The following is a 24,585-nucleotide window of genomic DNA, read 5'->3' as shown; positions in this document are numbered from 1 at the left end:
CACTGTCAATGCTCCGTGAGATAAGTTGACTTCATGAAGCAATCTTAACAAAACAATCGGCTCGTACCATGACTTCAAGATTGCAATGTAGAATTTACCTCGAAACGCACCTTGGGATGTTGACCTCGTCATCGACCCCGCACATTAGCCATTAAGCCGGTGGAAGACCTAGACTCCATCTACTAGAAGCAGTAGAAGTTGTAACATCGTGGATACCTGCACCCCTCATACCCACTATATCTTGGCACTTTAATGCCTTGAACAGCCTGAGGCACGAAAAGAACAGGTGAAGTTGGAGTCGCAGATGTGCCTAGGTAGCCGTTGGGATAGCCTGGTAGGGCTGACGTTTCGTTTCAAGCAAGCGATGGTTTCGAATCACGGCGCGATCCGCCAATGCAGATTGACGAAGACGGGCCATGTAAGAAGTTTGATAAGAAGGAAAGGCTTAGTATGGGCTGTTGATGCGGGCGACGGGTTTGTAATCCGAGCAGATGGGTATGATGTGATGGGATACGGGCGAGGGAAGGAATGGAGGAGAATGCATGTTTCATGTGGCGCTGCGGGGCAGAAGTGTATGGCATTCATTCTGAGATGGTATACAGAAGTCGCGAAAACATGCGGCCGCAGTCAGTGGTGCTTGCCTCGAGGACAACGTGTAGTAGAGAGCCCGTTCCGCGGATGCTGCTAGGCATGTCGACTGGTAGACGTGAGACTGCGATTGTCGTTTCCTTCTCTGGAGTTTCTTTTAGCACTTGATCGCGCTCGCACATTTTACACTTGGGCATTGTGTGCGCCGCTTTGTGTTTGACAACTTTCATGTTCAGCTTCAGCAATATTGCTTCATTTACTTCCCACGCCTTGGCGCAAGACAAGCCTCAACAGTGACATTGCGGACGGGTGGCCAGCCAAACGCAACATCGACACAGACGAGAGAAACGAACCGGAAACAGTTGAACGATGGGCCTCATTTCCGAGAGACCAGTCGACGTTCGTCGAGAGTCGAGAACATGCTCGTGTCGCTCGTTTCGAGGGCACAAGCTTTTGCAGGGACTAGGCGGGGAAGCTCATCAATCTTACGAGCCGGTCGCCAGTTCCACGTCGGTCCAGCATCGTACATGCTGTGGACACGGTACTGGAATCCCGGCGGTGAGGACCAAAGTCATTGTGTTGAAGGCATTCAGGCAAATGGAAGACTTGCGACAGACTGAGACGGAGGAAGTAGTCGCGATTACAGATTCGAAGGTGGTTGTGGCTGTGTATTATGCGGAAATGCACTGACAGCGGTGGCATGTCTCAAGTGCACATGGCATGGGCGTGGCCTTGCTATACGCCGAAGCAGGACAGACGAGCGCGGCCCGCCGAAGAAACAATGTGTGGCACAGTGGCTTGACGTTTGGCGGACCGTTGAAGTCGATACGACTTGACGAAGGATCGCGATGTCGACTAGAAGCTTCAGAATGCGATAGTCTAGATTGCGCGTCGACGATTCAGGCTCCACGGCGATGAAGTCACATCGGGGCTCTTTGTGCAGAGATGTGAAGCGGCAGGCCCAAGTCGCGCGTCGCACCATGGCCCACGCTTGGACAAAGACGGCCAATACACCATGGAACGCTCCACCGCTCCCTTATCCACGCCTATCGACAAGCGTCTCCGCAAACACGAGAACGCGCTCAACACGAGCTGATGTCGTCTGTGGCACAGTGTCTCTCCTGTCGCACCGTGTGCTGGCAGTGGGGAATGGGCCGAATCTCACTCATGCCCGCGCAAGTCCAATTCTGTCTCGCCCAGCAGCGTAGTCTGCGCTGAATCTCGGCACGGTTGTGTGCTCACCGACAGCGCGCATCTGCCAGGTACCCGCTCCTGTCGATGCTTCTAGCAGGGAGGATCTGCGGCATGGTCGCTTTCTATTTTGGCCAAGCGCCATGAAACGCAATCTATGGGGACGGCCGGCAAGCAGAGAGATGGATTCACAAGGCTATGCGAGGGCCATCCCAGCGCACATGGCCAGCGCGACGGGGGAGGCGAGCAGGTAAACCATCGTGACCTCCTTCAGCGGCTTCGTCGGCTGCGAAAACGACGGCAAAATCAAGGCTCACCTCTCAAAGACGACAGCTCGCGACCGGCGTATTCCCCAGCGGCTGCCATGCATCGAGGTTGTTCGTTGGCCCTCCTGACTGGCTAGCTTCATGCATTCCCCTGAAGTTGTTCCTGGCTAGCGACGCCGCTGACTGGCCCCTGCCGCCGGTTGTTCCTGAACGAAATTAACACCCGCCAGGGGCCGACCATCTTGGGCGCATCTGTGCTGCCGTTAGCAGCCACCCAGGTGCTTAGGCCGCTTCCTGCAACTGTCAGCCAGAGCCTTCATATACCGCCCTCCCTCGCTGTGTTTTTTTCTCCTCACCCAAGGCAACTTTTCCTTACCACACTCGCTATACACTGTCTTCGGACATCACATTCTTTGAACATCCAGTCACTCTTTCCTGGATCATCAACGTTTCGCCTGGACCTTTGAATTCCCTCGTCAATACCCATTCAGTTTTAAGAGCTAGGATTTTTTGAACTTTCATCATGATGAAGCTTACCGTTGCCTTCTTGGCCGCTCTCGCTGCCGCCGATGCCGCTGAGGCTCGCAGCCACCGCCAGGCCCGTCGCCAATACGGTGCCACCGACTCCTACGGTGGAGGAAACAGCTACGGCTCCAACAGCTACGGTGGTGGCAACAGCTACGGCTCCAACAACGGCGGATACGGCGCTCAGCCCCCTGCTGGATCCAGCTCTGCCGTGCCCGTTGTCAGCTCTGCTACTCCCATCGTCAGCTCTGCCGTCCCGGTCGTTAGCTCTGCTACTCCCGTAGAGACCCCCGAGGCCTCCACCTCCGCAACCCCCGTTGTCTCTTCGGTCCCCTACGTCCAGACCTCTTCCCCAGCTTTCGAGACTTCCAGCACCCCTGCTGATGCCACCTACACTCCTTCCACCTCTGCTGGTGGCTACGGAGCCGTCCCCCCTGCCGGTGGTGCCAGCTCCAGCTCTCCCGTCCCTGAGGCTGCTACCAGCTCTGCTGCCAGCTCTGGTTACCCAGTTGGCGGCGGCTACGGAGGTGTCCCCTCATCTGCCGTCCCTGAGGCTGCTACCTCCAGCACTCCTGTCATCCCCACTATCAGCTCCACCGCTGCTGCCAGCTCCGCCTACGGAACTGGCTACTCCGCCGTTGTCCCCTCCGGCGGTGTCTCCAGCTCTGTCCCCGGTGTCAGCATGTCATCTGTTGTCCCCTCTGGCGCCAGCTCCAGCTCCGTTCCAGGTGTTAGCATGAGCTCCGCTATCCCCTCCGGCTCTTACCCTGTCGGTGGCGGTTACGGTGGCGTCCCATCTTCCGCTGTCCCCGAGGCTGCCACCAGCAGCTCCGTCGTTCCCGGCGTCAGCATGAGCTCCGCTATCCCCTCCGGCTCTTACCCCGTCGGTGGCGGCTACGGTGGTGTTCCCTCCTCAGTCGTCCCTGAGGCTGCCACCAGCAGCATGGCCGGAACAGGCTACCCTCTCTACCCCACTGGCACTGGATCCCGCCCCGCTGGTGTCTCTTCCACCCCTGTCAGCGACATGGTGACCTCCACCATCTACAGCACTCAGATCTTCACCAAGACTGCCTGCCCCCCTACCGTCACTGACTGCCCGGCTCACTCCACCGCGCTTGTCACCAGCGTTGTTGCCGTCGGCACCACCGTCTGCCCCGAGGGTGAACTTCCCCAGGCCACCCCTACCGCCGGTATGACCAGCTCCTACCCCGTCTCTGAGGTCGTCCAGACCTACACCGAGACCCTCGTCTACACTGTCGGTGTTGGCTCGACTGCTCACCCAGTCACCACTGAGGTTACCTCCACCTCCACCTCTACCCAGTACTCTACTGTCGTCATCACTGTCGGCAAGCCCACTCCTACTGGTGAGGTTCCCTCTGAGGCTACTGGCCCCGCTGGCGGCGAGAACTCCTACCCCACTGGCCCTGCTGGTGGCGAGTCTGCCTACCCCGAGGGTGGTGAGGATGTCACTTCTACCATCAAGTCTACCTCCACCTCCACCAAGTACGTCACCGTCAAGCCCACTCCCACTGGTGAGGGCGACGTTCCCGCCGACTCCGAGTCCAACCCCTCTGGACCCGCTGGTGGCAACGGTGCTTACCCCACTGGCCCTGCCGGTGGTAACGCCACTCCTTCCGTTCCTGCTGGAAGCGAGGGTGGTGAGGACTGCGCTGCTCCCGTCACTGTCACTGTAACTGCCAAGGAGACTGTCACTGTTACCAAGGGTGGTGACTACCCTGCTGCTACTCCCGAGACCCCCGCTCCCACTCCTGAGGTTCCCTCTGAGCAGACTGCTTCCTCCGGCATGCCCTCTGTTCCCACTGGCATGTACCCCGTCCCCGGTAACGGCACCAACCCCTACCCTGCTGGCCCCACTGGCTTCAAGACCTCCACCAAGCCTGCTTACCCCACTGGCACTGGTGCCGTTCCCGTTCCCAGCAGCGCCACCTCTGTCCTCCCTAGCTTCTCTTTCGTCTCTGAGGTAGCCACCCCTACCGGCGAGACTGCTATCCCCTCTTCCACCGTCCCTGCCGGTGCTGAGTCCAGCGCTGCCTACCCCGTTGGCGGTGGCTACGGCGGTGCCTCCTCCGCCCCTGCCTCCTCCAAGACCCCTGAGGCTGCCGTCTCTTCCTCCACCGAGGCTTACACTCCTCCTGCCGCCACCCCTACACCTGACAACAGCTACGGCTCTGGCAGCGGTTACGGTTCCGGCTACGGCACCTACTAAGCGCTGAAGTGCATTTCTTGTAGATGACCTTCGCGTTTGTTTGTGAATATTTGGTAGGATCGCTTGATCCGCATTCTCGCATGTCTTGTCTGTCTACTGTACCAAGTTCCCTCAGGCAGGGGCAGAGCGTTGGGTGGTTTCCTTTGTGATGGATTGTTCATGTAAAGTTTTGGATTAGGCAGTTGATATGTACATTGGACAATATATTGACTGTCTACTCTCAAAACCACTCTTCGAGAACGCTATGCTTGTTGGACTGGTATCTGGATCCGGACGGTGCAACGTTTGATGATACTCGACTTTTTCATAGACCTTTCCTTTGTTGTGGTTATCAAATGACCAGGCGTTAACTAGTTTTCTTAAAATTCAATTTCTGCGGCTTGCTCATGTCTTCCCTTGTCTTCGTGATATTTTCTTGGCCACTTTCGACAACTAGTCTCCAACCCAAGACAAAGCTCGACTCTCCGCTAGCCTGGAGATTCACCGCGATACAAACTTAATATTCAAGCTCTGTGACCGTACCTGCATATCACCCAAACGCTATCCTTGTACATGATCGTACCAAAGCTTGCACCTTGTCGCGCCATGGTTGCAGTAGCACAAGTACAACGTTTAATCAACTAGCCTGCAGCCAACCGATACCTTGTCTCCGGGTCCCGCAACCACGCAGGAGAACCAGCCCCGTACTTCTAACTCCGCCACCTCTTAGAATCGCTTGAACTTACCGCTGCGCAGGCTAAATTACTACAACAAAGCCAACTTGCTTTGACATTCCAGCAAACCTTTTCCACCACTGTCCAAGATCCGTTGGATAAAGGACGTGCGTTATTATTGTTGATCTTTGGTGGCTCGAGCACATTCCAGTCTTGTAGATCTATAGTGCATTCTTGATATCAATACTTGCTGTCTGGGATGCCTCATCGTGAGAATAGTGGTATCCGTGGACGCGTCATTTATCTCGTATTTGGCTTCGGACGGACCGCAAATAACTACTGACCAGATGGGCGGGATTAGTCTTGCCGAAGACGTCCGTATGTTGTGATTGTGTTGACATAGTTGGGAGAGATGTGGAGCTGCAGCGACTCGATTTACGAGGCGAGCGGATGCAGGTACGTGTTCAGGTCAGCATGATGGGTTTGTTGCTTATGCGATGGCCGAAGGGGTGGGGTTTGTTGGGGGGAGTTTCGCCGCGTCAGTGGTGGCCGATCACTATTTGTGCTATTCTTGAAGGTTGGTAATTTCCAAGATGGGCTGGTCGAAGCCGAAGCCGGGACATGGACATCAGCAAGAAAAGCAAGGAGAACGAGAGAATGTATCGATCAGAATACACAAAACATGTGGTATATAATGCACGTTGTGGAGTCAGTGTTGAGCAGAACCTTGTGCCTGCTACTGCCGGGTATAAGTATCCTAAACGCCAAATGCACTTGTCTGCTCGATGAATCCGTCCTTGTGCAGCAAAGTCTCCCAGACTAGTAGTCGTCCTCGAAATCGTAGCCGCCCCTTGTCCTACCTTGACCCAGGTGTTGCCGCACCCAGTATTGGTTATAGGTTGAGTAGTCTCGTTCGCCACTGAGGCCGAGTTGGCCTGCGACGTTGACGTAGCCGTCCTCGTTCCTCTCCAAATTCATGGTATCGACATCACCCAGCTTGCCTTGGAAGTCTATATCGGCCTCCCATTTGGCGCGACAGTATGGGCAGGTCGCTTTGCCCTTTGATACGGCGATCCAATTCTGCATGCAAGCCTTGTGCACGTTGTTTCCACAGCTGGACTTGCAGTATACAATGGCTTCGTTCTCGCCGAGCTCATCGTAACAAATGGGGCATTCGCCCTCGATAGGCTTGCGATTCCCGACCTGGCCTTCTTGTTCGGTGCCGTTCTTGCCGTCGGTCTCCACACCTGGAATGGGTGGCGCGTTTTTGATGACTACGCGCAGCTCAGCGCTGATGAGGGCCAGTTGGTATGCCACCTCCTCCCGTGCTTTCAACACACGTAGCATGACGTAGATAATGTGCTTGCATTGATTGCCCTTCTTCGCGTGTGGACAGTCACAGCTTGGGACGAGACCGATCGAGACCGTGTAGACATTTCCCGTTGACCCTGCCACAATAACCTTCTCCTCAGGCACATCATCGCTTCCGCAGCGGTCGCGCGAAAGGACTGTCAGACGCTGGGTTAGAGCTCTTTCCTTTATAACAATATAGCTTTGTGGCGCCTTCTTGCGAAAGACCCTCGCGCGCTTCTCTTCGGTAGGTGCATCAGCATCGCGCTTGCCTCTCTTCCTGGGGAGAATTTTCTTTGGAGAATCCCCGGTAAGGTCGATCACTTCAGGAGCGCTTTCGATCTTTTTGGATTTTCGCGGCGTAGACTGGTAGTCGAAGGACGCATCGTCATTGTCGTCGCCGTCATGGTCGGCATATGCGGTACTCTTGCGCTTGCGTCTCGCCCGTGTCGGCGGGAGGCCCAGGTCGGAGTGCATGGCGTGCGAGGAGCGAGGATAGTGTCGCAAGGCGAATGAGATGACACAGGTGTGACAGTCGGATGCAATTGTGGGGATAATGGGTTGTGGGGAGCGATGGGGAAAGCGGCAATTCGCGCTTTGCCCGCGAACGCACGTGATGACGTATGTTACTCCTCCATGGTCATTCAATCAGGGAGACTTCTCCCCCGCCTCATCCTCTACCATCGTACCTGCATCCCTAGTGATGATTCTATGGTACCATGAGACCCAGATCCTTACCGGCATGATACATCCTATGCATGATGCCTCGCATGTAGCCCCGGATCGTAGACCGACAAGGTTCCATTGTTGCATCTCCATTATATCACCATCTCTCTCTCTCTCTCTCCCTACGGCTTCTAAGATATCCTGCACTCGCAAATGGTTCTTTGGATGGCGGCGAATCGTGCCCCAAGCTTGGGTGTCATCCCCTTGCTACCCGATGTCAAGCCTATACAATCAGTGGCAGGATCTCACCATATCCCTCGTATAGTCATGAACCAAGTATGTGGCAGCATCTACTTGATTCAGATACACCTTTGGATTCTTCTATCCTATGGAGATTCACGGTATATTGGAGGATCCTATCATATTTGATAACGTGCTTTGCAATTTGGACACGAATGTGGTCCGCTTCGTTCCAATCTTGGAAACAAACAGACTTTCTCCGCGTCTCCCGACCCGAAGGAGCTTGCAAACACGACTAAATCTGCAGCGGTCAAACGTATAATCATGCCGTAGTACGGTTAGCTAGCACAGATGAGCGGTTCCTATCGATCTCCAATATCTATTTCACATAGCAGTCTTCAACTAGCCGCCATAATTGCGTCTTACGAGGGATCGGTCACAGATCTCAGTACACACGGAACAACGAGCTAGACAAGCTTCCTAACCATAACATCTACGCATCTACGGAGATAGGCTCTGCAAAACGAAGCCATGGCCAAGCACACCAACAAGAGCATGGTGCCAAAAGAGCATGCCATTCGGCCTCAATTGACATCATCAGCAGATCTTGGAGGCCAAGTTGCACCAGCAGTAGAAGATAACACTTTTGGTAACGAGGAAAGCGCTGAGATACAGTATAAGACTTGTAGATGGTGGTAAGTGTTCAAGCCTTGCGCTCCTGCTGTTTATAGTGCTTTGGAACGGAAGCTGTCAAGTTGTTGCTGCTTTCCCACATAAGACATGCCTTTGCTTGGTGTATGTGACAACTCTATCTGTGAGCTACAGCTGACTTCACACTTCTAGGAATATTGGTGCTCGTAAGCCTCTCATTTCTCGATTCAAGTATCTCACTGACGTAGTCTAGTGATGTTTGCAGAGAGCGTTTCCTTAGGCGTCCTTGCCCTTCCACAAGCTCTCGCAATCCTCGGTCTCGTCCCTGGCCTCCTTTGCATATGCTTCCTGGGCATCATTGCTACATACACAAGCCATTTGATTGGTGAATTCAAGCTGGCTAATCCATCCGTAACCTGTTACGCTGACTGCGGTATGCTGATTAGAGGCCCCATAGGCCCCGAGGTGCTTGCCGTTGGACAGGAACTAGTCTTGGTCTTTATCATGGGCGCGCATATCTTGACATTCGGCGTCGCGTTGAACACAATGACAGACCATGGCGCTTGCACGATCATCCTCAATGTTATCGGCTTGATCATCTCTTTTCTATTTGGATTACCAAGAACATTCGAGAACATTAGTTACTTTAGCTACTTCTGTGAGTTGGGATTTCGGTTACTGGACGTGGCCCCGTTGGCTAATGACCTCAGCTTGTAGTTCTATAATCAGCAGTTACGACAGCTATGATCGCCATCAGTATCCAGAAACCGGACACGGGCAACATGGTCGCCGTACGACCCGACGTAACATTGGTGAAGGGTCTAGCGCCGGTCATGAACATCGTCTTGGCCTTCAGTATGCTCTCTCCTGTGTCTGACCTTGCACCAACTCATACTGATCTCGCATAGCCGGCCACGTCGCTTTCTTTTCGTTCCAGTCTGAACTCGAGGATCCTCGCGACTTCCGCAAAGCCCTCATTCTTGAACAAGGTATCGCAGTCACCTTCTACATGTTCATTTCCGTCATCATATACTATCACGCTGGACCTTTAGTGGCCTTGCCCGCCCTTGGTTCCGCATCCCCACTGGTCAGTAAGGTATGCTTCGGTATTCCACTACCTACAATCATCGTCGCAGGCGTTGTGGATGGGTCTGTGGCAACCAAGTATATCTACTTTCGTGTATGGAAGGGCACGAGTGTAGCAGCTGGCTCAGTTTGAGAAGTTGGGGTGCTATTTGCACAGGCGCATGGCTGATAAGTTGGATCTTGGCAGAAGCAGTGCCAAACTTCACCTTTCTTTTGAGCCTGATGGGCGCATTGTTTGGAAGCTGGTTTAGCTGTGAGTCACTACTGACACGACCTGGGAGGAGGAAGATAGGGGTATTAGCTGACGCGTGCAGATGCACTTCCTCCATTGATGTGGCTGTGGCACAACAGGAAGAACCGTAAGCTGTTTTCTTCCAAGTCGCAAACGGCTTTTACAATGCTGAGCCTTTCTGTCGTTAGGCGTACTTATTGTAGGCCGCGTACCTTGATTGTCTCTAGATGATTACTGACTCGTCGTGGCAATTTGGGCTTGGTATGTGGTCTTCTGGATGGGCGCTGAACTACGGATCGGGCAGCAAGGTATTCTCTTGTGAAAATAACTGGCATCCTGTTAGTTGGGCAGTAGGAGGTACAGAAGACGCATAGATGGAGCGCAAGCGTCGACAGTATAGTCTCTCGAGGTCGTGCTAATTTAGGGTTGTTGATGGGCGTGGAGAAGAGCCGAAGGTTCAAGCTGTAGATGTCATAAGCAGACTTATGCATTGTATGGACGAGTAATTCTGAGCGCAGTTGATATCAGACGCAAACCCACTGGGAGGCCGTGGGATTGCGGAACGGAAGCTATGACGCGCCCGGGACACGCGCAACCGAGCGTTGTGCATCTCACGACTCCTCACTTCATCAGCCAATAACAAGCCTACCTACCCCCAGTGCCCGTCCGAAACAAGCTGTTCCCGAAGAAAAGACGCAGGCTCAGGTAATCTGGCTAATATGGATATGGACAGAAACGCCAAGTGAGGAGGCTGGAGGACCTGGCTCCGCTCGGCCTCACCACCATGCTTACCCTATTTCCGTTGACTAGACGACGCGCTCAAAGTACTTGGTGATTCGGGCTGAGGATTTATTACCACGAATTGGTGGCTGTTGATTCTGCAAGGTTGTATTACTGATTGCTGGTTTTGTACTCTTACCCTTAGCCAACTGTCCTACCCTGCTTTCCACCAACGTTCAAGCGTCCGACCCTGACCTTTTCGCTGCCCAATTTCCCCCTGATCGAGTTCGATCCTCTCTTGCGACACCGACTCGGCCGCGATATTGTCTCGCGACTCCAATCTCAACATGCCAGTCGAGCTTCGTAAGCGCAAAGAAGCGCCCCCAGCGCCAGTGCGCGCGGCCAAGAAGAAAGCACCTGCCAAGGACAAGAAGCCTGAAGAGGAGAAAACGGTCGTCGAAAAGGTCCAGGAAGCCGTCACAGAGCAGGTCGAAGCTGTCAAGGAAGCTGTTGTCGGTAAGAGCAACGGCAAGTCTGCGGCGGCGGCGCCTGCGAAGAGCGGCCCACCCAAAGTCGGCGACAAGATTGACCTCGCCTCCTTCGGCGGAGAGATCGAGACGAATGATGGAGACAAGACGACACTTGCGAAGCTTGTCGAGGAGAGCAAGGGCGGCGTTGTACTATTTACCTACCCCAAGGCTTCGACGCCAGGATGTAAGTCGCACACCCCTGACAGCCCTCTCCCTTTCGCCGACTGGTTCTAATGCGTACGATTGCAGGCACAAAACAAGCTTGCCTCTTCCGTGACTCCTACGATCCCCTTACCGCAACCGGATACTCCATCTACGGTCTCTCCGCTGATAGCCCCAAGGCCAACACAACCTTCAAGACCAAACAGAAGCTCCCCTACACCCTGCTTTGCGATCCCTCACAGAGCCTCATCTCGGCTATTGGATTCAAGAAGCCACCGAAGAGCACCACGCGTGGTGTTTTTGTTGTTGACAAGGAGGGCAAGGTACTTGCCGCTGAGCCTGGTGGCCCAGCAGCTACCGTCGATGTCGTAAGGGACCTTGTGGGCAACAAGGAGGGCGTGCCGAGTAAAGAAGACGCTGAAAAGGCTGAAAAGAAGGAAGACCACGAGATGGCGGAGACGGCTGATGAGGTCGCTGATAGTGCGGCCAAGGTGGATAGCAACGAGGCTTGATAGGGGTCCTGTAAAAGTGTACGCAGCACACAAACCTTCTCTTCATCCTTGTCTTGGGGTTGGCGTCATCAGAGCTTGGGAAAAGCATTTGGTACTGCTACATCGAATACAATTCCAGGTTTTGGTACATGTTGACTACTATTCGAACTTCCATCTCCAAACTCATCAAAAATCCCGCTGTCAGGATAAAGGCTATCATTGTCGCAGATCTGTACCTGAGGGCTCTTACAAGTGTTTTTTTTTAGAAGCACGAACACATTATCACTATCGGCACTGACATTGCATGGTGCTTCAGAGTCGGTGAGTTTCAAGGTACGGTGTTGACAGATGCATACATATGTATATATGTACAAACAAAAACGGTCTTCAAACCCTTGAGCCCAATTCTTTCGTGTTTCGCACAAGACACTCCTTACCTAGGTAATGATGGTGTGGGCTGGTTCATTGCATGACAAACCTAGCCTCAGGGTTGGAAAATACATAGGACACCTTTTTTTTTAAGGTAAAGCGCTCGACGATTACAGGTACACCCCGGGCGACCGCAAAGACTTCTTGCGAGAAGAGCTGTTAGGCGATATCCATTTTATGTGGTCTCTGGGGGGCCAAGTTACTTGCGGTAATACAGATGAGGCTCTCACCGGTGCGGAGACTTAATTTACACCATCCAGTATCAAGTTCAAGCAGCGTCAGGTTTGGTCCTCAGACGGTGCTTGTACGTTGAGAAAGACAATTACACAGATATTAAGTTTTTGCCTCATGCACTCAACATCCAGAAAACTCATAAACCTACTAACTGGGTTCAGTCTTGCAGGAAGACTGAACGTGATGAAACCAGTGTGACTTGAATGTGTATGAATCCCTCATGTCAGAACTTTCAACATCCACACAGACCGGTATGAAAACATAAGGCGTAATACAGAAAGAATGAATCTGCAACTCAATTTGCAAAGAAAGCGCGCACTCCAAGGCATATTTCAGAACAAGCCAAGCGAGGCCTAGAGGCTAACATGAAACAACATTACACCAGGAACAGAGAAAGGGCACATTCAACATCGAACACAGACGTATAACTCAACGACTATGAGAAATTGATTATTGGGTATCAAAGTACAAACTCTACTCTCTACCAGGTCGATACGGTATATACGCATCCCCAACCTCTGATATCACAGGTGTACTATCAAGCTCAATGGGCGCAATAGGTTTTCTCGGTACCCTGGCCAACCCAGCAAGTTCTGCTGCTTCAACTCCGCTCTCTGGACCCACTGGACTAGAAGATTGTTGTGCAGATGTCCCAGTGACCTTCAGACGCTCGGCCTCTACAGCATCCATTTCCACATTCCATTCGGGTGTTTCGTGTGGGTGCTGGGACGAGCCGGTGTAGTACACTGCTGTAGCAGTGTCTTTGGGAATGTCGTGGCGAGTGGATGCTGCTTGGTTGGCTGTGTCGTCGACGGATCGTAACGGGTAGTCGTCTTTCTCGTCTCCTAGGTTCTTCAACGCAATCGCTGCTTTGCCGTTCTTCTTCTTTCTCCTCCACAAAAGAAACGTTGCCAAGGCTCCAATGATTATGACCAAAGGAATGATTGTGGCTATCGCTGCTATAGCACCAGTCGAGATACCATTACCACTGTCGCCGCCACTACTACCACCACCACCACCTCCTCCTGGACTCTGACTGCTAGTAGCTCCGGTACTGGTAGCATCTGTGCTCGAAGCTGTTGGGATGTTCGTGCCCCCAGTATCACTAGGTTGATATCTCAAGTGCAATGCCGTGATACTCGGCGTTGCGGTTGCTGGCCAGGCACCTCCGTCGTACGTTCTCAATTCGTTCTCCTCCGCGTCCGCCTCCCCACATTCAACAACCGGAAACCTGCCACTACCTTCCGGTCTACATCCGTCTCTTCCGTCTGCCTGGAACCCATCGGGACAGCACTGCAGCCCAATTTCCCCGTCTATCCATCTATTATCGCTGCCCTCTCCGTTTGCTGCGGTTTGTGTGGCGACTGCCGTCCATTTTGCCGGGCATGCGGTAGCAGGCGAGTAGAAAGCGGATGGAGATGGATAGACATTCGATGTCACCCAGGGCATGCAAGCGGTATTTATGCTAAATGGTATTGGGTCGTTATCTTCTTCGGTAAAGACACATGTTTGGCCCCAAGCGACGGCGCCATTGAGGTTGCGGAGAGTTTCGCATGCTTGAGGTGGTGCAGTCGTCCATGCTGTGTCCCAAGCGTGTTGTAGACTTCGCGATGTGGACGTCATTTCGGGAAGAGTACCTGGGCAATCTCCAACTATGGGCGTATGCTGCGCAATAATGTCGCTAGCTACGACAATGAAGCTAGGGATCGATGGGAAAACAGGAACACGAAAATCAACGAAGCACAATGGGTCTCATAGCAATTTCAGGAAACTCCGAAGACTCGCTGTCGGTCGGGGGAATTAAGTACAGTAATGTCAAAGCCCATCATCGGAATACATCACCAGGAACACAGCCTTGCCAGACCCACTTACCGCATCCTGGGTTATCGAGATGTGGAGAGACTTGGATGATTTCATTCGGTGGCAACGGGTCGGCAATTCGTATAACAGGTCGTTGCCTCTGGGCATTCTTGGCGATCTAGCCTTGGGTAGGATAGATTTGTTGATCGCGTAGACCTAGTGTTTGATATTTGCCTTGGGCATGTAGAGGTTGCGTCGTTGCTGTTGGTGGAGAGCCGTTAGTTTTGAATTTTGGTGGGATGCGAAGGATTTGACATAGCCACGGTATTCATCATCATGCTGCACCAACGACATGGTAGTGGATTTATATTCTATTCTTGAGATTTGCTCTACAACCAGTGGCTCCAAGAGTCTTATTTCCACCGGATTGTTCGGGTATGTTATATCTTCAGTGAATTCAATCTCAAACAAGAAAGAACCCACCAACTAGGCAGGCGCCTTGTAGCCAGCCTCCACCAGACCTTCCTTCAAGCTCTCAATGGCCTTGGTGATGTCTGGTCGGTTTGGGTCGGTTACACTGACACCCATGTGTCCGAATCGAATGTACTTGGTTGCAATCTCCTTGTGCAGACCACCAGCAAAGATGACGCCCTTCTTCAAGAGGTTGGGCAGAACATCCGGAGGTGTCATACCCTCGGGTAGGTAAATAGCAGTCATGCCGGTGGCCTGGTTCTCTGGCTTGGAAGCAAGCTGCTTCAGACCGAGATCTGCCACAGCCTTCTTGACCTTTTGTGATGCAGCCTTGTGTGCGGCCCAGTAGTCTTCAACAGGCCGGGAGAGAATCTGCTTGAGCGCCGTGTCGAGCGCGTGAATCAGTTGCGGGGACGGCGTAGCGAAGTAGGATGCCTTCTTTGCTTCATAGTTTTGCATGACTGTAATTGTGTTAGTTTCCTGCATCGGCTCGCGGGGGAAATCAAGGTGACTTACTCGGTAGCCAGTTCTTCCATGACCCAAAGTAAGAAGTTGGACGCGTCTTCCTCGCCTTGAACCTCTCAATCGCACGACCAGATACCATCATGATGCTCAGACCAGCTGGGCAGCCGATGCCCTTTTGTGAAGCCGTAATTACAGCATCGAGCTTCCACTCGTCAAAGCGGATCTCTTCAGAGCCGACACTGCAGACACCGTCGACGACGACCAATGTCTCAGGACTGACTCTGTGAACCAGCTCGCTCAATGCCTTGATCTCACTGAGCACACCAGTTGAAGTGTCGACGTGTGTAACGGTCAGGATCTTGTAGTCTTTTCCCTTCAGCGCCTTCTCGACTTCATCGAGTTGTGGTCGGTCGCCAATGGGCGCCTTGAGCTGTGTGGCCTTGACGCCGTAAGTTTCGAAGCAGTCGGCGAACGAGTCGGCGAAGTAGCCAGTATGTAGGACAAGCACCTCATCGCCAGGCTCTACCAAATTGGCCGCTACCTGATCCCAGCCGAGTGTACCAGAGCCGGAGATGACGAAGGGTTGCGCAGCAGGGTCGCTGGTGAGGAATAGCTTGCGTAGGTTTCCAAGGACTTGGCTGAAGGTGTTTACAAAGGGTTGGCCGACATGCGATTCACTGGAGACGGTCAGTACTGATGAAGATGATGCACACAGTACTCTGGGCATGTTACCTGTAATGGCTCATAGACGAGAGGACGGCATCGTCAAACTCAATGGGCCCAGGAATGAGCAGCGCAGGGTGTGGTGCTTGGCTCGACATGTTCTTGGGTGGTTCCGGCGCAAGCTTCTTGACTTCCTCTACTTCCCTCTTGAATTCTTGCTTGGCTTCCTTGAGCTTGGCTTGTTCGACTTTATCGGGAAGTATGCGGTTGCCTTGTTCGTCCTCGATGCGGGCGGTGCGTTCAGTGGAGAAGGGAGTGTTCAATTCGAGGAAGGGCTTGGAGTCTATATGCTTGGAGATCTGTTTCAGTCGGGAGCCAGCCCGAGAACGAGGTGACGACATGCTTGGGCGGGGTTGAAGGCGGCTGTTCACGGCAAGGAGACGCAACCGCGGGGCTGCAAACATCCGGTCTTCGGAGGCGAGCGCGATGGATGAATATGGCTGTGATGGACACGTTCAGTATTGCGTTATGCCAATTGCGACCATGTGCGATTGGCTTGTTGGTATCTACGAGACAAGGACGCGTCAGAGAAAAGAAATGAGTTATTTGTAGTAACGAGAGACGTGACGGAGTTTGGAGATGCAATTGGTAAAATAAGGGGGTCTATCAATCGCCGCTCCAAAATTACGGGATAAAAAGACGCTTCTACACGCACGGATGCGGACCCGGGTTTCTGAATCGTGGGGTGCTACGACGGTTCCGCGACGCGGGCGCGTGCTGGTGAACTTGCGCGTGTCACGTGGGTGCGAGAAACGCCTGGCGCGAGCTTTACTCGGCAAGGGTGTTTGTTGATGCTGCACGAGAGTGGAGACCAAAACACTCGAGCGTCAACACCACACCAGCCCGCTCTCGAATGCATCCTAGCCGCGCATACGCAACCCGACACAGTCATACGACACAGCCCAGTTGACATTGACAACGACAATGCGTGTCACACGCGCCCGCGCCCAGCAGGCCAGCGATGATGCGCCGGACGCGACCGAGCGTGCGCCTTTGGAACAAATCTCGTCCAATGCGTCGCCCAAACACGCCCACTACGAACAAGAGGACCTGCCTCCGAAAACACCCGCCAAAACCCCGGCCAAGACTCCAGGGCGGAAGACCAAAGGAAAAGGCCGTGCCCAAAAGGGAAAGAAGGGCAGAGCAGTGGAGGAGGAGGAAGAAGAGGAGCAGACCGGAGCCGCACATGAAGAGGAACAAGCCGCAGATGCAGCGCCCACGAACAAGGCTGCCGGCGACCAAGTTTCCAACAACGCACCCGACGGTGAGTGCGCAGCCGCCGTACGCCAGCGAACGCAGGCTAATCATGTATAGGAGCCACTCAAGTCCCCGCAAACCATGGACGACCCGTGACTCCACCACCCACAGTGCGACGAACACGCCGACAGCTAGCTATGCTGCAAGATGAAGCAAAACAGGCGCAGCTCAGTGCCCAATCACAAGAGCCAGAGCCTGTAGCAGAAGTGCCTGCGACGATAGAAAAGACTCTAGACGAACACAAGGCTGTGGATGCATCTTCTGAAGATACAACGGCGGATGCGGAACAGGTCCAAGCTGAGAGCCTGTCAGAAGAGCCCATACAAGGAGCTCAATTGCCAGCTGCAGCAGAGTCTGTAGAAGAAGCACAAAATGTGCCCATAGAAGAAGAAACGCATCAGGAGGTGACTGAGACGGTAGAAGCAACCCATGCTGCGCCGGTGCCGCAAATTGAGGAGCCTCAAAGCGAGGAGCCCGTCGTCGAAGCAACAGTGACTGAAGCAATATCCGAAAATCAATCGCCCGTGTCTGAAGCTGAACCCCCCGCACCTTCCGTCCAAGTAAGTTCAGAACCTGAACCCAAGACGCTCGCAGCCGAGAGGCCCAGCGAAGACGCTGTGACACCACTCAAAAGCCATACTTCAAGTCGACGAACATCGCGAAGCCCGTCAAAATCACCAATGCGTTTGGAAGAGTCTTTCGAAGCCATCGATGCGCTTGAGGAAGCGCTCGAGAATGTCACGTCTGTCACTCGATTCGACCATGCACATGAAGTCATGTCGCCTCAGAAGACAGAGTTTCCCAAGACAGCTACCACGCAGATCATGCGGTCCAAGACACCCATCAAAGCGCCAGTGCCCACACAAGCTCCCGCTGCGAAGATATCCAGAACACCGAGTGTTGCTGCGCCTAAGAGCATGAAGCCAGTCAAGTCTTCGATAGCTCGCGCGTCTAGTGTCCGCACAGCACCTGGTAAAGACGGTAGAGTAGGTTCTACAGAGACTGTAGATTATCTTGCCTTAAAACGCCGGCCAATCAGCATGTCATTTCCCACACCTGCGCCACCACCAAAGGGTCGCGCACCTACAAAGCCTACTTTCCAGCTGTCAAGCAACGATACGGTCGCCAGATTGAAGGCCCAAAAGGAGGATAGACAAAAGAGGGAGGCAGAAGGCGGAGTTTCCAAAATACGGCCCGTCAGCATGCCTCCTCCACCAAAATCTACCAAGCCTCTCACCAAGCCAGCTTTCCAACTCCCTGGCGAAAAAATTGCTGAGAAACTCAAGGCACAGAAGGAGGAGCGGCAAAAGAGAGAAGCTGAAGTACCTCAGCAACAAGCACCAAAGCAGCGTCCTGTCAGCATCAGCATGGCTCCTCACGCCAAGTCGACGAAAGCACCAACAAAGGCCACTTTCGAGCTACCCGGCTCAGCCGTTGCAGAAAAGTTGAGAATAAAGAGGGAAGAGCGCTTAAAACGCATGGAAGAAGCGGAAGCAGCAAAGAAAGAAGCCGCCCTCAAGGCACGACAGGCACCAGTCCGGAAGCCAGTGGCCGTCCCTATCAGACAGCAACCAGGCATTACCATTGCGCCACCACAACCACAGATCCAACGGGTGTCTTCACTTGCAAGCAAGCACAGCAGCATGTCTCTCTCGCAACCAGGCGTCACTATTGCGCCACCGCAACCACAGCAAGAGTCTCAGCGTTCTTCTTCTCTGGCTAGCAAGCGCAGTAGTATGTCTCTCTCGCAACCACTGTCTCAGTCACGTTCTACGTCGACGTCTTCGGCAAACCGCAATAGTGTCATCGTTCCTAAGGCTGTTGTCACACCTGTTGATGTTGCGCAACAGAAGCTGAAGGGTAGAGAGGTCTTCAATCGTGATCGCACGGAGAAGGAAGCGCGGGAACGTGAGAGGAAGGAGAAAGAAGAGGCTGCCAAACGGGCACGAGCGGAGGCAGCTGAGCGTGGGAGGATTGCCAGTAGGGAGTGGGCTGAGAGACAAAGGAAGAAGATGATGGGTGCTTGAGTGTATTGCGAGCTGTGTTTTGTTTTTGCACCAACGTCTTCTCGTTCAAGGACCATATTTGGTGTCTCGAGTACATGAGGTACTGATATACCCATTAGGTCTTCTCTTACTTCTACTAGGGTTGGTCTGGTGTCTGGTGTTATACTGTCATCACCTCGTCTTCCCATGGTCGACTGGAGGTTTGTTTTGGTCGTTGGTACGGCCATTCATCTGACCTTCTTTTACAATTAGGCTCGGTGCCTGGGTATCTGGGAAAGTATCATCGTTAGCCTTCTGGTTTGTCCCATCACCTTATGATTCAAGTTTGCAACTTCAAATCCTCGTCTTGATTACTTGACCTGTTTCCGGTGAAAGCGCGAACAAGTCTTAGCTGACGATTGGGCTCTGCAACAGCCTCGAGGAATATCCCACTCTATTGCGGCGCTTGGCTCGGCACATGGGCATTCGCATCTGCATCTTTCTCTTTGGATTTTGTTTTAGCGGCAGTGAGTCGGGCCTTACCATCCCACGCGATATTAGCAGCAAAATTACTTTCAAGTTTCTTGTGATTGGGGTCTGGCGTCGATGCATCATCACCATACAATGATGCATGCGTCCCATATTACTATCGTTGGGCATGGCTCACTGCCACGCGTGCTGCCCGATGCTCTGGTATGAAGTGGAGCCTCTTTCCTTCCTTAGGTGTATACCACAATCAGGTGTCGCAACGAGCGTTTCTTCTTTAGCGTCATCGACTCGATCACTAGGGAAATTAGACATGTCTCTTTTGGACAACGTGGGATTGTCAAAAGAAAAAAGAGGATTCGTTGCGGGAACAACTGCCGTGACAGATGAGCTGACTCGGCACGCTTCTAATGTGGGTCTTCTCCGCGCAGGGCAATCAGGCACATCACAAACGAGTGATGATGCCAAAGGGATCGGCCTGTCCGAGAGTAAGGTAGTGTTGTGCGCTCCCTTCGTCCTGATGTCCGCGTGGGTTGAAGCGGCTCTTTCAGCCGCACCGTTGCTGTTCAGTGTCTCCAGAAAGTGAAAGAGAATATGGGAGATGTTACAACCTAATGAAATCACTAGCTCTTGCGAATGCAGCTCTGTGAGTTAAGAGGCTTTCAGATAGTTGGTACTTGCCAACTGCGCTGATACCACAAGGCAAACCTTGACATATTGAGATCTGATCGTGTCGGCGCGTACCGAGCAACCCCGCAGAGGAAAGCTAGACGCCGCCGGATCTTGTAAGTACGAGTCAAGCATGTTCCTCGCCCCGTATCATCCACGGCCCTTTGTGAGTTTTTTGTGTGACGCCATCGTGCGCTCTGCGAATACCCAACGTCGAGTCAGTAATTTTACTTAGCCAAGCTTGGCCGAAATATACCTGCAGAAGACGAGGGCCGAATCTGAACCCAAATCTGGCACACGATCCGAAGGGTCGTGAAGGATCTGTGTTCCTGAATCTCGATTGCGCCGATCAACGATATTTCGATAAGCGAAAATCCATGATAGGTTGGAATAGTATTCCACAAGATCTTGACATTATTGATGACGCCTGACACTGACAGATTGCACACGCTCTCCCGTGTGCCTGCCGTTCGGGGCAACATGTGCGTTGACGGGTGCCTGCATTGTATTGAAAGTCAATTTCTGGATCATTTGTGCGGGTTCGGATGTGTGCCATGGCAGTGTGAGTGGCTGGACTTTTACACCGGGCGATCAAGTCCTGGATGCCCTTTGGATGCAGCGACTGATGGTGTTCGTCGACCAGCTAAACGATAAGTTCTCTGCACGTTATTGGAGATCAGCGCACTACTACAGCAATCCTATCAGTTCGAGAGCCTGGCGAAGAGCTTGTAAAAGCTTGCGCAATAGCGAGATGGAATCGATAACTTTTAAGCGAGGTATCGTGGGAAGCGAGGGCCGTATTGAGTGTATCGTGACGCTTTTCCGCGACGATCCTCGGAGATGGCGAGCGAGATGCAAGCCAGCGAGGAGAACCAGTCGCTGTGGTTGGCAAAGTAGAGCTTGCTTTTTGTCACACTTTGGTACCGAAGCAGGTCCAGGGGGCCTCGATGAGGCTCAACACGCCCTGTGTGACTCTTGATCCCGCGTCGGGGAGTTGTTGGTACTCTCCGAGCCTTCTCAATTCGTGGTCCTTGCAGGATGCCTGAAGTTCCGGACCTAATTTTGCCGTAGCGGCTGCACCCTTGGCTGGTATCGCAACCGGAGCCAGGACCCAGCGAGTCTGTATGGATGCAAAGTGTATTCTGTTTCGGTCCTTTGCGGGAGCATGAGAGACTCTGGAATGCTTGAAGCGGCCCGTGGCGGTTAACAGAATATCGATCCTTGGAGGTGATCGGATCTCGGAACAGTTCACCAGGCCCTTACTGCAAGCGAGGTGAGCTGTGAGTGGTGTGAGGACGACATGGCCGCGTTGATACATGTCACACGAGGACGGGCAAGCGTCGCACATGCAGCCATGACCTAATGATGGGGAGTAGCAGGAAGCCGCCGTCTCGCCATGGCTGGGACGCCTGTTGAAAGGCGAAGCTGCGCAAAACATTGCCAGCTAATCCTGGGGCTCGCTTGCGAAGTGGAGCCGGATGAGCTGGCATTGCGGAAGAGGACCGTGAGAGAGTCAAGGCGCAAGTGAGCAGCAGAAGGGAGAATTTGTGCGTTAAGGCAGCAGCCGGCCCATGGCAATGACGAAAGCGCGCCGTTTTGCGCGCATGACAAAAAGGCCAACTCGACGACGGTTGGCAGCGTTGCGCCATGGCGACTTCCCCCTCATGGATGCGTGCGAATGCCGCATGACGAAGCGTGGGATCGAGTTGCTTTTTTCTTGCTCGCAGCTCGCATAGCGACTGGCGGGATGAGCCCTGTCGCCGGCAACCCAGACAAAGTACGGGCCGTTCATACAAAAGTGCGGAGAAGCCAAGCAGGAGAGGCCCACCTGCAGCAGACATGACCAATCGCAGCCGCCGGACCAGGGCGTGCGGCGACGACGGACCAATGTGTGGAGGGCATGCAGGCGGAGGCCCAAGGTTGGTGTTTTCAAGGGCACACTGCCTATTCCCAAGGCAAGGGGAGGCTGCGACTAAGTGGGTGCGTCCTGCTCGCTGGAACCCCTCAACAACGTCCAAGTGTGTCTGCTTATCGCCACCGGAACATGACTTGCTGCGAACGCTGTTGGGCGTGGCTGGCTTCTGGATCATGCCTGATTGCGCGAAAAATTCTTCCTGGCGAATGTAGCACAGGCAGAAGGAATACCGGTGGAGAGACCAGCTGTGCCTCGTCTTACCACTCTGACCACGCACTGCGCAGCATGCAAACTCTAAAGCGCCACGGGAATATAACGAGACGGCGCATTGGGCCTGGGCGTGTCTCATCTGTGCTCATCTGTGAGGGCTTGTGCTTATCTCTAAGCCAAACACTGTACCAAAGGGTGCTCCGTCACGTGACGGTGAGGGGTCGGCGTGATCTGCAGCCGTGGTGGGACATGGCCGGGTTGGACAGGCGGTTGCGCGAGGCTGTCATCTGAGTATCACCGAGACAAGTGGAGCAGATGAAAATGTTTGACGTGTCTTGTCGCCATGAGTCTATGCTCATGACCGTTGTGTCCATTTGAGACAGCTACTACTAAACTATAGCTAGAGCGGAAAACAGGCGCCGCGTCCAACGTCGCCCGAGTGAGAGGAATACCCAACCGTCCTGACCGCCGTGGTCGTGATGCAAACGCATGTGCTGGACAACCCCCAGTCACCAACCCTCGCCGGGGCAGCTCGAAACAAAGATGCCAAGGGGATATATAAATACTTTTAATCGTACACCGCGTCCACGTATGACAACAGAGGAAATAGTACAAAACTAGAACGCAGAGCAGCGGTGATCGATATGCAGGTGTACTCCGTGGACCCACGCCAGTCTCCGCTGTCCAAGGCCAGAGACGGATGCAAAATACAAGAGAACAATGAGAAACCGAGACGGAGGCAGAGCATCTTGGTCGGTCGTCGTGATCGTCGTTAAACCAAACTCCAAAAGCAACATATGTGAGACCAAGGCTAGTACTGTGTGTACCGCCTCTTTACGTCCCGTGTTTGGTCAAAGGATCGCATGTAGCTGTTGAGTTGGGTTGCTGCTTGCTGCGAGATGCCTGACTGGGTCTGGGAAGACTGCGAAGCTAGGGATGAGCGTGATGACGAGGGCGTGAGGCTGCGTTGTGGGTATTGCCTTGTCGCGGTTGGTGGTGCGAAGTAACTGCCATTTGCGGTTGGGTAGTAGTGGTACGGGCTCGAGGGTGGTACTTGTGAACTCGAGGCTCCTTTGTATGCCGAGAAGTTGATTGCAGGGGCGAGGTAGAAGCCGCTGTTGGATGATGACGACGACGAAGCGGATGATGACAGTTGCGAGGGCGCATGTGCTGTGCTGCCAGCCTTCTCAAGGTCGGCTAACCGACACGATTGCGAGCAGTAGACACCGTTCTCAGCAATTTGACGATCGCAGGACAGGCAAAAGTCGTTGAAGCACTCCATTTGGGAAGCCATTATGAAGGTAATGTGGTGGTGTAGAGCAGTAGTGGTAGAAGAGGAGGTGGTGATGATGGTGTATACAGCCGCCGACGAGATGATATCGGAGGGGTAGTAGTGTTGGTGGGTGGTAGTTGGACTGAAGAGGGACGAAAGGGGTCTTATGAAGATCTCTCAGGTAGGAGTCATGAGGTAGTTATGAGTTCGTGAGCGGAGGGACCGTGTGGAGCTACGGGAGGATGATGGGGCACACATAGTATACTTAAGTCGCGCTCAGGCACTACGGCTGACAGGGATGGGGGGCAGGGTCCACGCCGTAGTCTCCGCATGGCTGACCATGCACTGAGATGCAGCCAAGGGAATTGAATTTCGAACAAGCGCTGTAAGCCCGCACCCCTCACCACCACCACACTAATCCGGCTCTAGCTCGTCCACTGTGCGTTCCGGCGAACAGGTGCAGAGCGGGCGCCTGTCCATTCGCTCCATGCGCCTACCCTACCCAGCAGGCTGCGTTTTGGCCACCGGGGTGCTGTGCTGCCAGCATGCCCTCGCCCTCTGCCCTCGCCATTCGCTCGTCCAGAGAGATTTTCACCCTCTTGCAGCGAACGACTTCGCGGCACGTTTGTCGATGCTGCAGCCAGCAGAGCGTAGAATTTTCGGCCGCTGGGGGGCAGTCGTAGCCCATTTGCGTAGTGATGGGCGCTCTATCTGGTGACACCACCGTCCGAGAGTTGCGTGATAGCAGCGCGACGCGACAACGTCCCTCCATGACGAATTCCCTCGCTAGTCATCTGCGCGGCCCTGCGCCGGACGGGCAGATGACTGACGTGCAAATCTAGGTACAAGGCTTCCTATTCCAGTTTGATGGCGCAAAGAAGCGGAATAGCAGTTATCGGTTTCAGCAGTCATGAGCACCCTCCCACGCAACCCTGCTCGTCTCCTCTCTCTCCAATCCCATGCTGCTATCCGTCCAGTTCCACCTTTCAATAACCGAACGAACCGCTTGCCCCAGCGTTAGGCCCGGTTTTCGCTATCTTCGGTGATAACAGACTGCTCTGCAGAGGCATCATTTTGCACGCGCTAGCAT

General features: G+C 53.6%; 8 protein-coding genes across 8 annotated transcripts; 4 read left to right on the top strand and 4 right to left on the bottom strand.

Annotated features, from left to right (window-relative positions):
- Window positions 1-2,568: 2,568 nt before the first annotated feature.
- GT037_003648 (uncharacterized protein) lies at window positions 2,569-4,797 on the top strand (the record flags this gene model as incomplete). The annotated part of the gene is made up of 1 exon (XM_038928695.1): window positions 2,569-4,797. One exon carries the CDS (start codon window positions 2,569-2,571, stop codon window positions 4,795-4,797), a length of 2,229 nt encoding a protein of 742 aa, XP_038788402.1.
- Window positions 4,798-6,269: 1,472 nt separating this feature from the next.
- Window positions 6,270-7,277, bottom strand: GT037_003647 (ring finger domain containing protein; the record flags this gene model as incomplete). Its single annotated transcript, XM_038928694.1, has 1 exon — window positions 6,270-7,277. One exon carries the CDS (start codon window positions 7,275-7,277, stop codon window positions 6,270-6,272), a length of 1,008 nt encoding a protein of 335 aa, XP_038788401.1.
- Window positions 7,278-8,237: 960 nt separating this feature from the next.
- On the top strand, window positions 8,238-10,049 carry GT037_003646 (uncharacterized protein; the record flags this gene model as incomplete). The annotated part of the gene is made up of 6 exons (XM_038928693.1): window positions 8,238-8,401; window positions 8,550-8,563; window positions 8,611-9,015; window positions 9,087-9,212; window positions 9,266-9,453; window positions 9,903-10,049. The coding sequence occupies 6 exons, from the start codon at window positions 8,238-8,240 to the stop codon at window positions 10,047-10,049; spliced, it is 1,044 nt and encodes a 347-aa protein (XP_038788400.1).
- A 693-nt stretch (window positions 10,050-10,742) lies between these two features.
- On the top strand, window positions 10,743-11,599 carry GT037_003645 (merozoite capping protein-1; the record flags this gene model as incomplete). Its single annotated transcript, XM_038928692.1, has 2 exons — window positions 10,743-11,109; window positions 11,175-11,599. 2 exons carry the CDS (start codon window positions 10,743-10,745, stop codon window positions 11,597-11,599), a joined length of 792 nt encoding a protein of 263 aa, XP_038788399.1.
- A 1,116-nt stretch (window positions 11,600-12,715) lies between these two features.
- On the bottom strand, window positions 12,716-13,864 carry GT037_003644 (uncharacterized protein; the record flags this gene model as incomplete). Its single annotated transcript, XM_038928691.1, has 1 exon — window positions 12,716-13,864. One exon carries the CDS (start codon window positions 13,862-13,864, stop codon window positions 12,716-12,718), a length of 1,149 nt encoding a protein of 382 aa, XP_038788398.1.
- A 663-nt stretch (window positions 13,865-14,527) lies between these two features.
- On the bottom strand, window positions 14,528-16,041 carry GT037_003643 (plp-dependent transferase; the record flags this gene model as incomplete). Its single annotated transcript, XM_038928690.1, has 3 exons — window positions 14,528-14,973; window positions 15,029-15,654; window positions 15,710-16,041. The coding sequence occupies 3 exons, from the start codon at window positions 16,039-16,041 to the stop codon at window positions 14,528-14,530; spliced, it is 1,404 nt and encodes a 467-aa protein (XP_038788397.1).
- Window positions 16,042-16,624: 583 nt separating this feature from the next.
- On the top strand, window positions 16,625-18,984 carry GT037_003642 (uncharacterized protein; the record flags this gene model as incomplete). Its single annotated transcript, XM_038928689.1, has 2 exons — window positions 16,625-16,964; window positions 17,015-18,984. 2 exons carry the CDS (start codon window positions 16,625-16,627, stop codon window positions 18,982-18,984), a joined length of 2,310 nt encoding a protein of 769 aa, XP_038788396.1.
- A 4,049-nt stretch (window positions 18,985-23,033) lies between these two features.
- Window positions 23,034-23,516, bottom strand: GT037_003641 (uncharacterized protein; the record flags this gene model as incomplete). The annotated part of the gene is made up of 1 exon (XM_038928688.1): window positions 23,034-23,516. The coding sequence occupies one exon, from the start codon at window positions 23,514-23,516 to the stop codon at window positions 23,034-23,036; it is 483 nt and encodes a 160-aa protein (XP_038788395.1).
- Between the last annotated feature and the right edge of the window lie 1,069 nt (window positions 23,517-24,585).

The sequence above is a fragment of the Alternaria burnsii genome (genome assembly GCF_013036055.1).
Source record: "Alternaria burnsii strain CBS107.38 chromosome Unknown 730, whole genome shotgun sequence".
In the NCBI taxonomy this organism is placed as follows: domain Eukaryota; kingdom Fungi; phylum Ascomycota; class Dothideomycetes; order Pleosporales; family Pleosporaceae; genus Alternaria; species Alternaria burnsii.
The sequence above is the reverse complement of the archived record's forward strand: the minus strand, read 5'-3'. Positions and strand labels throughout refer to the sequence as shown.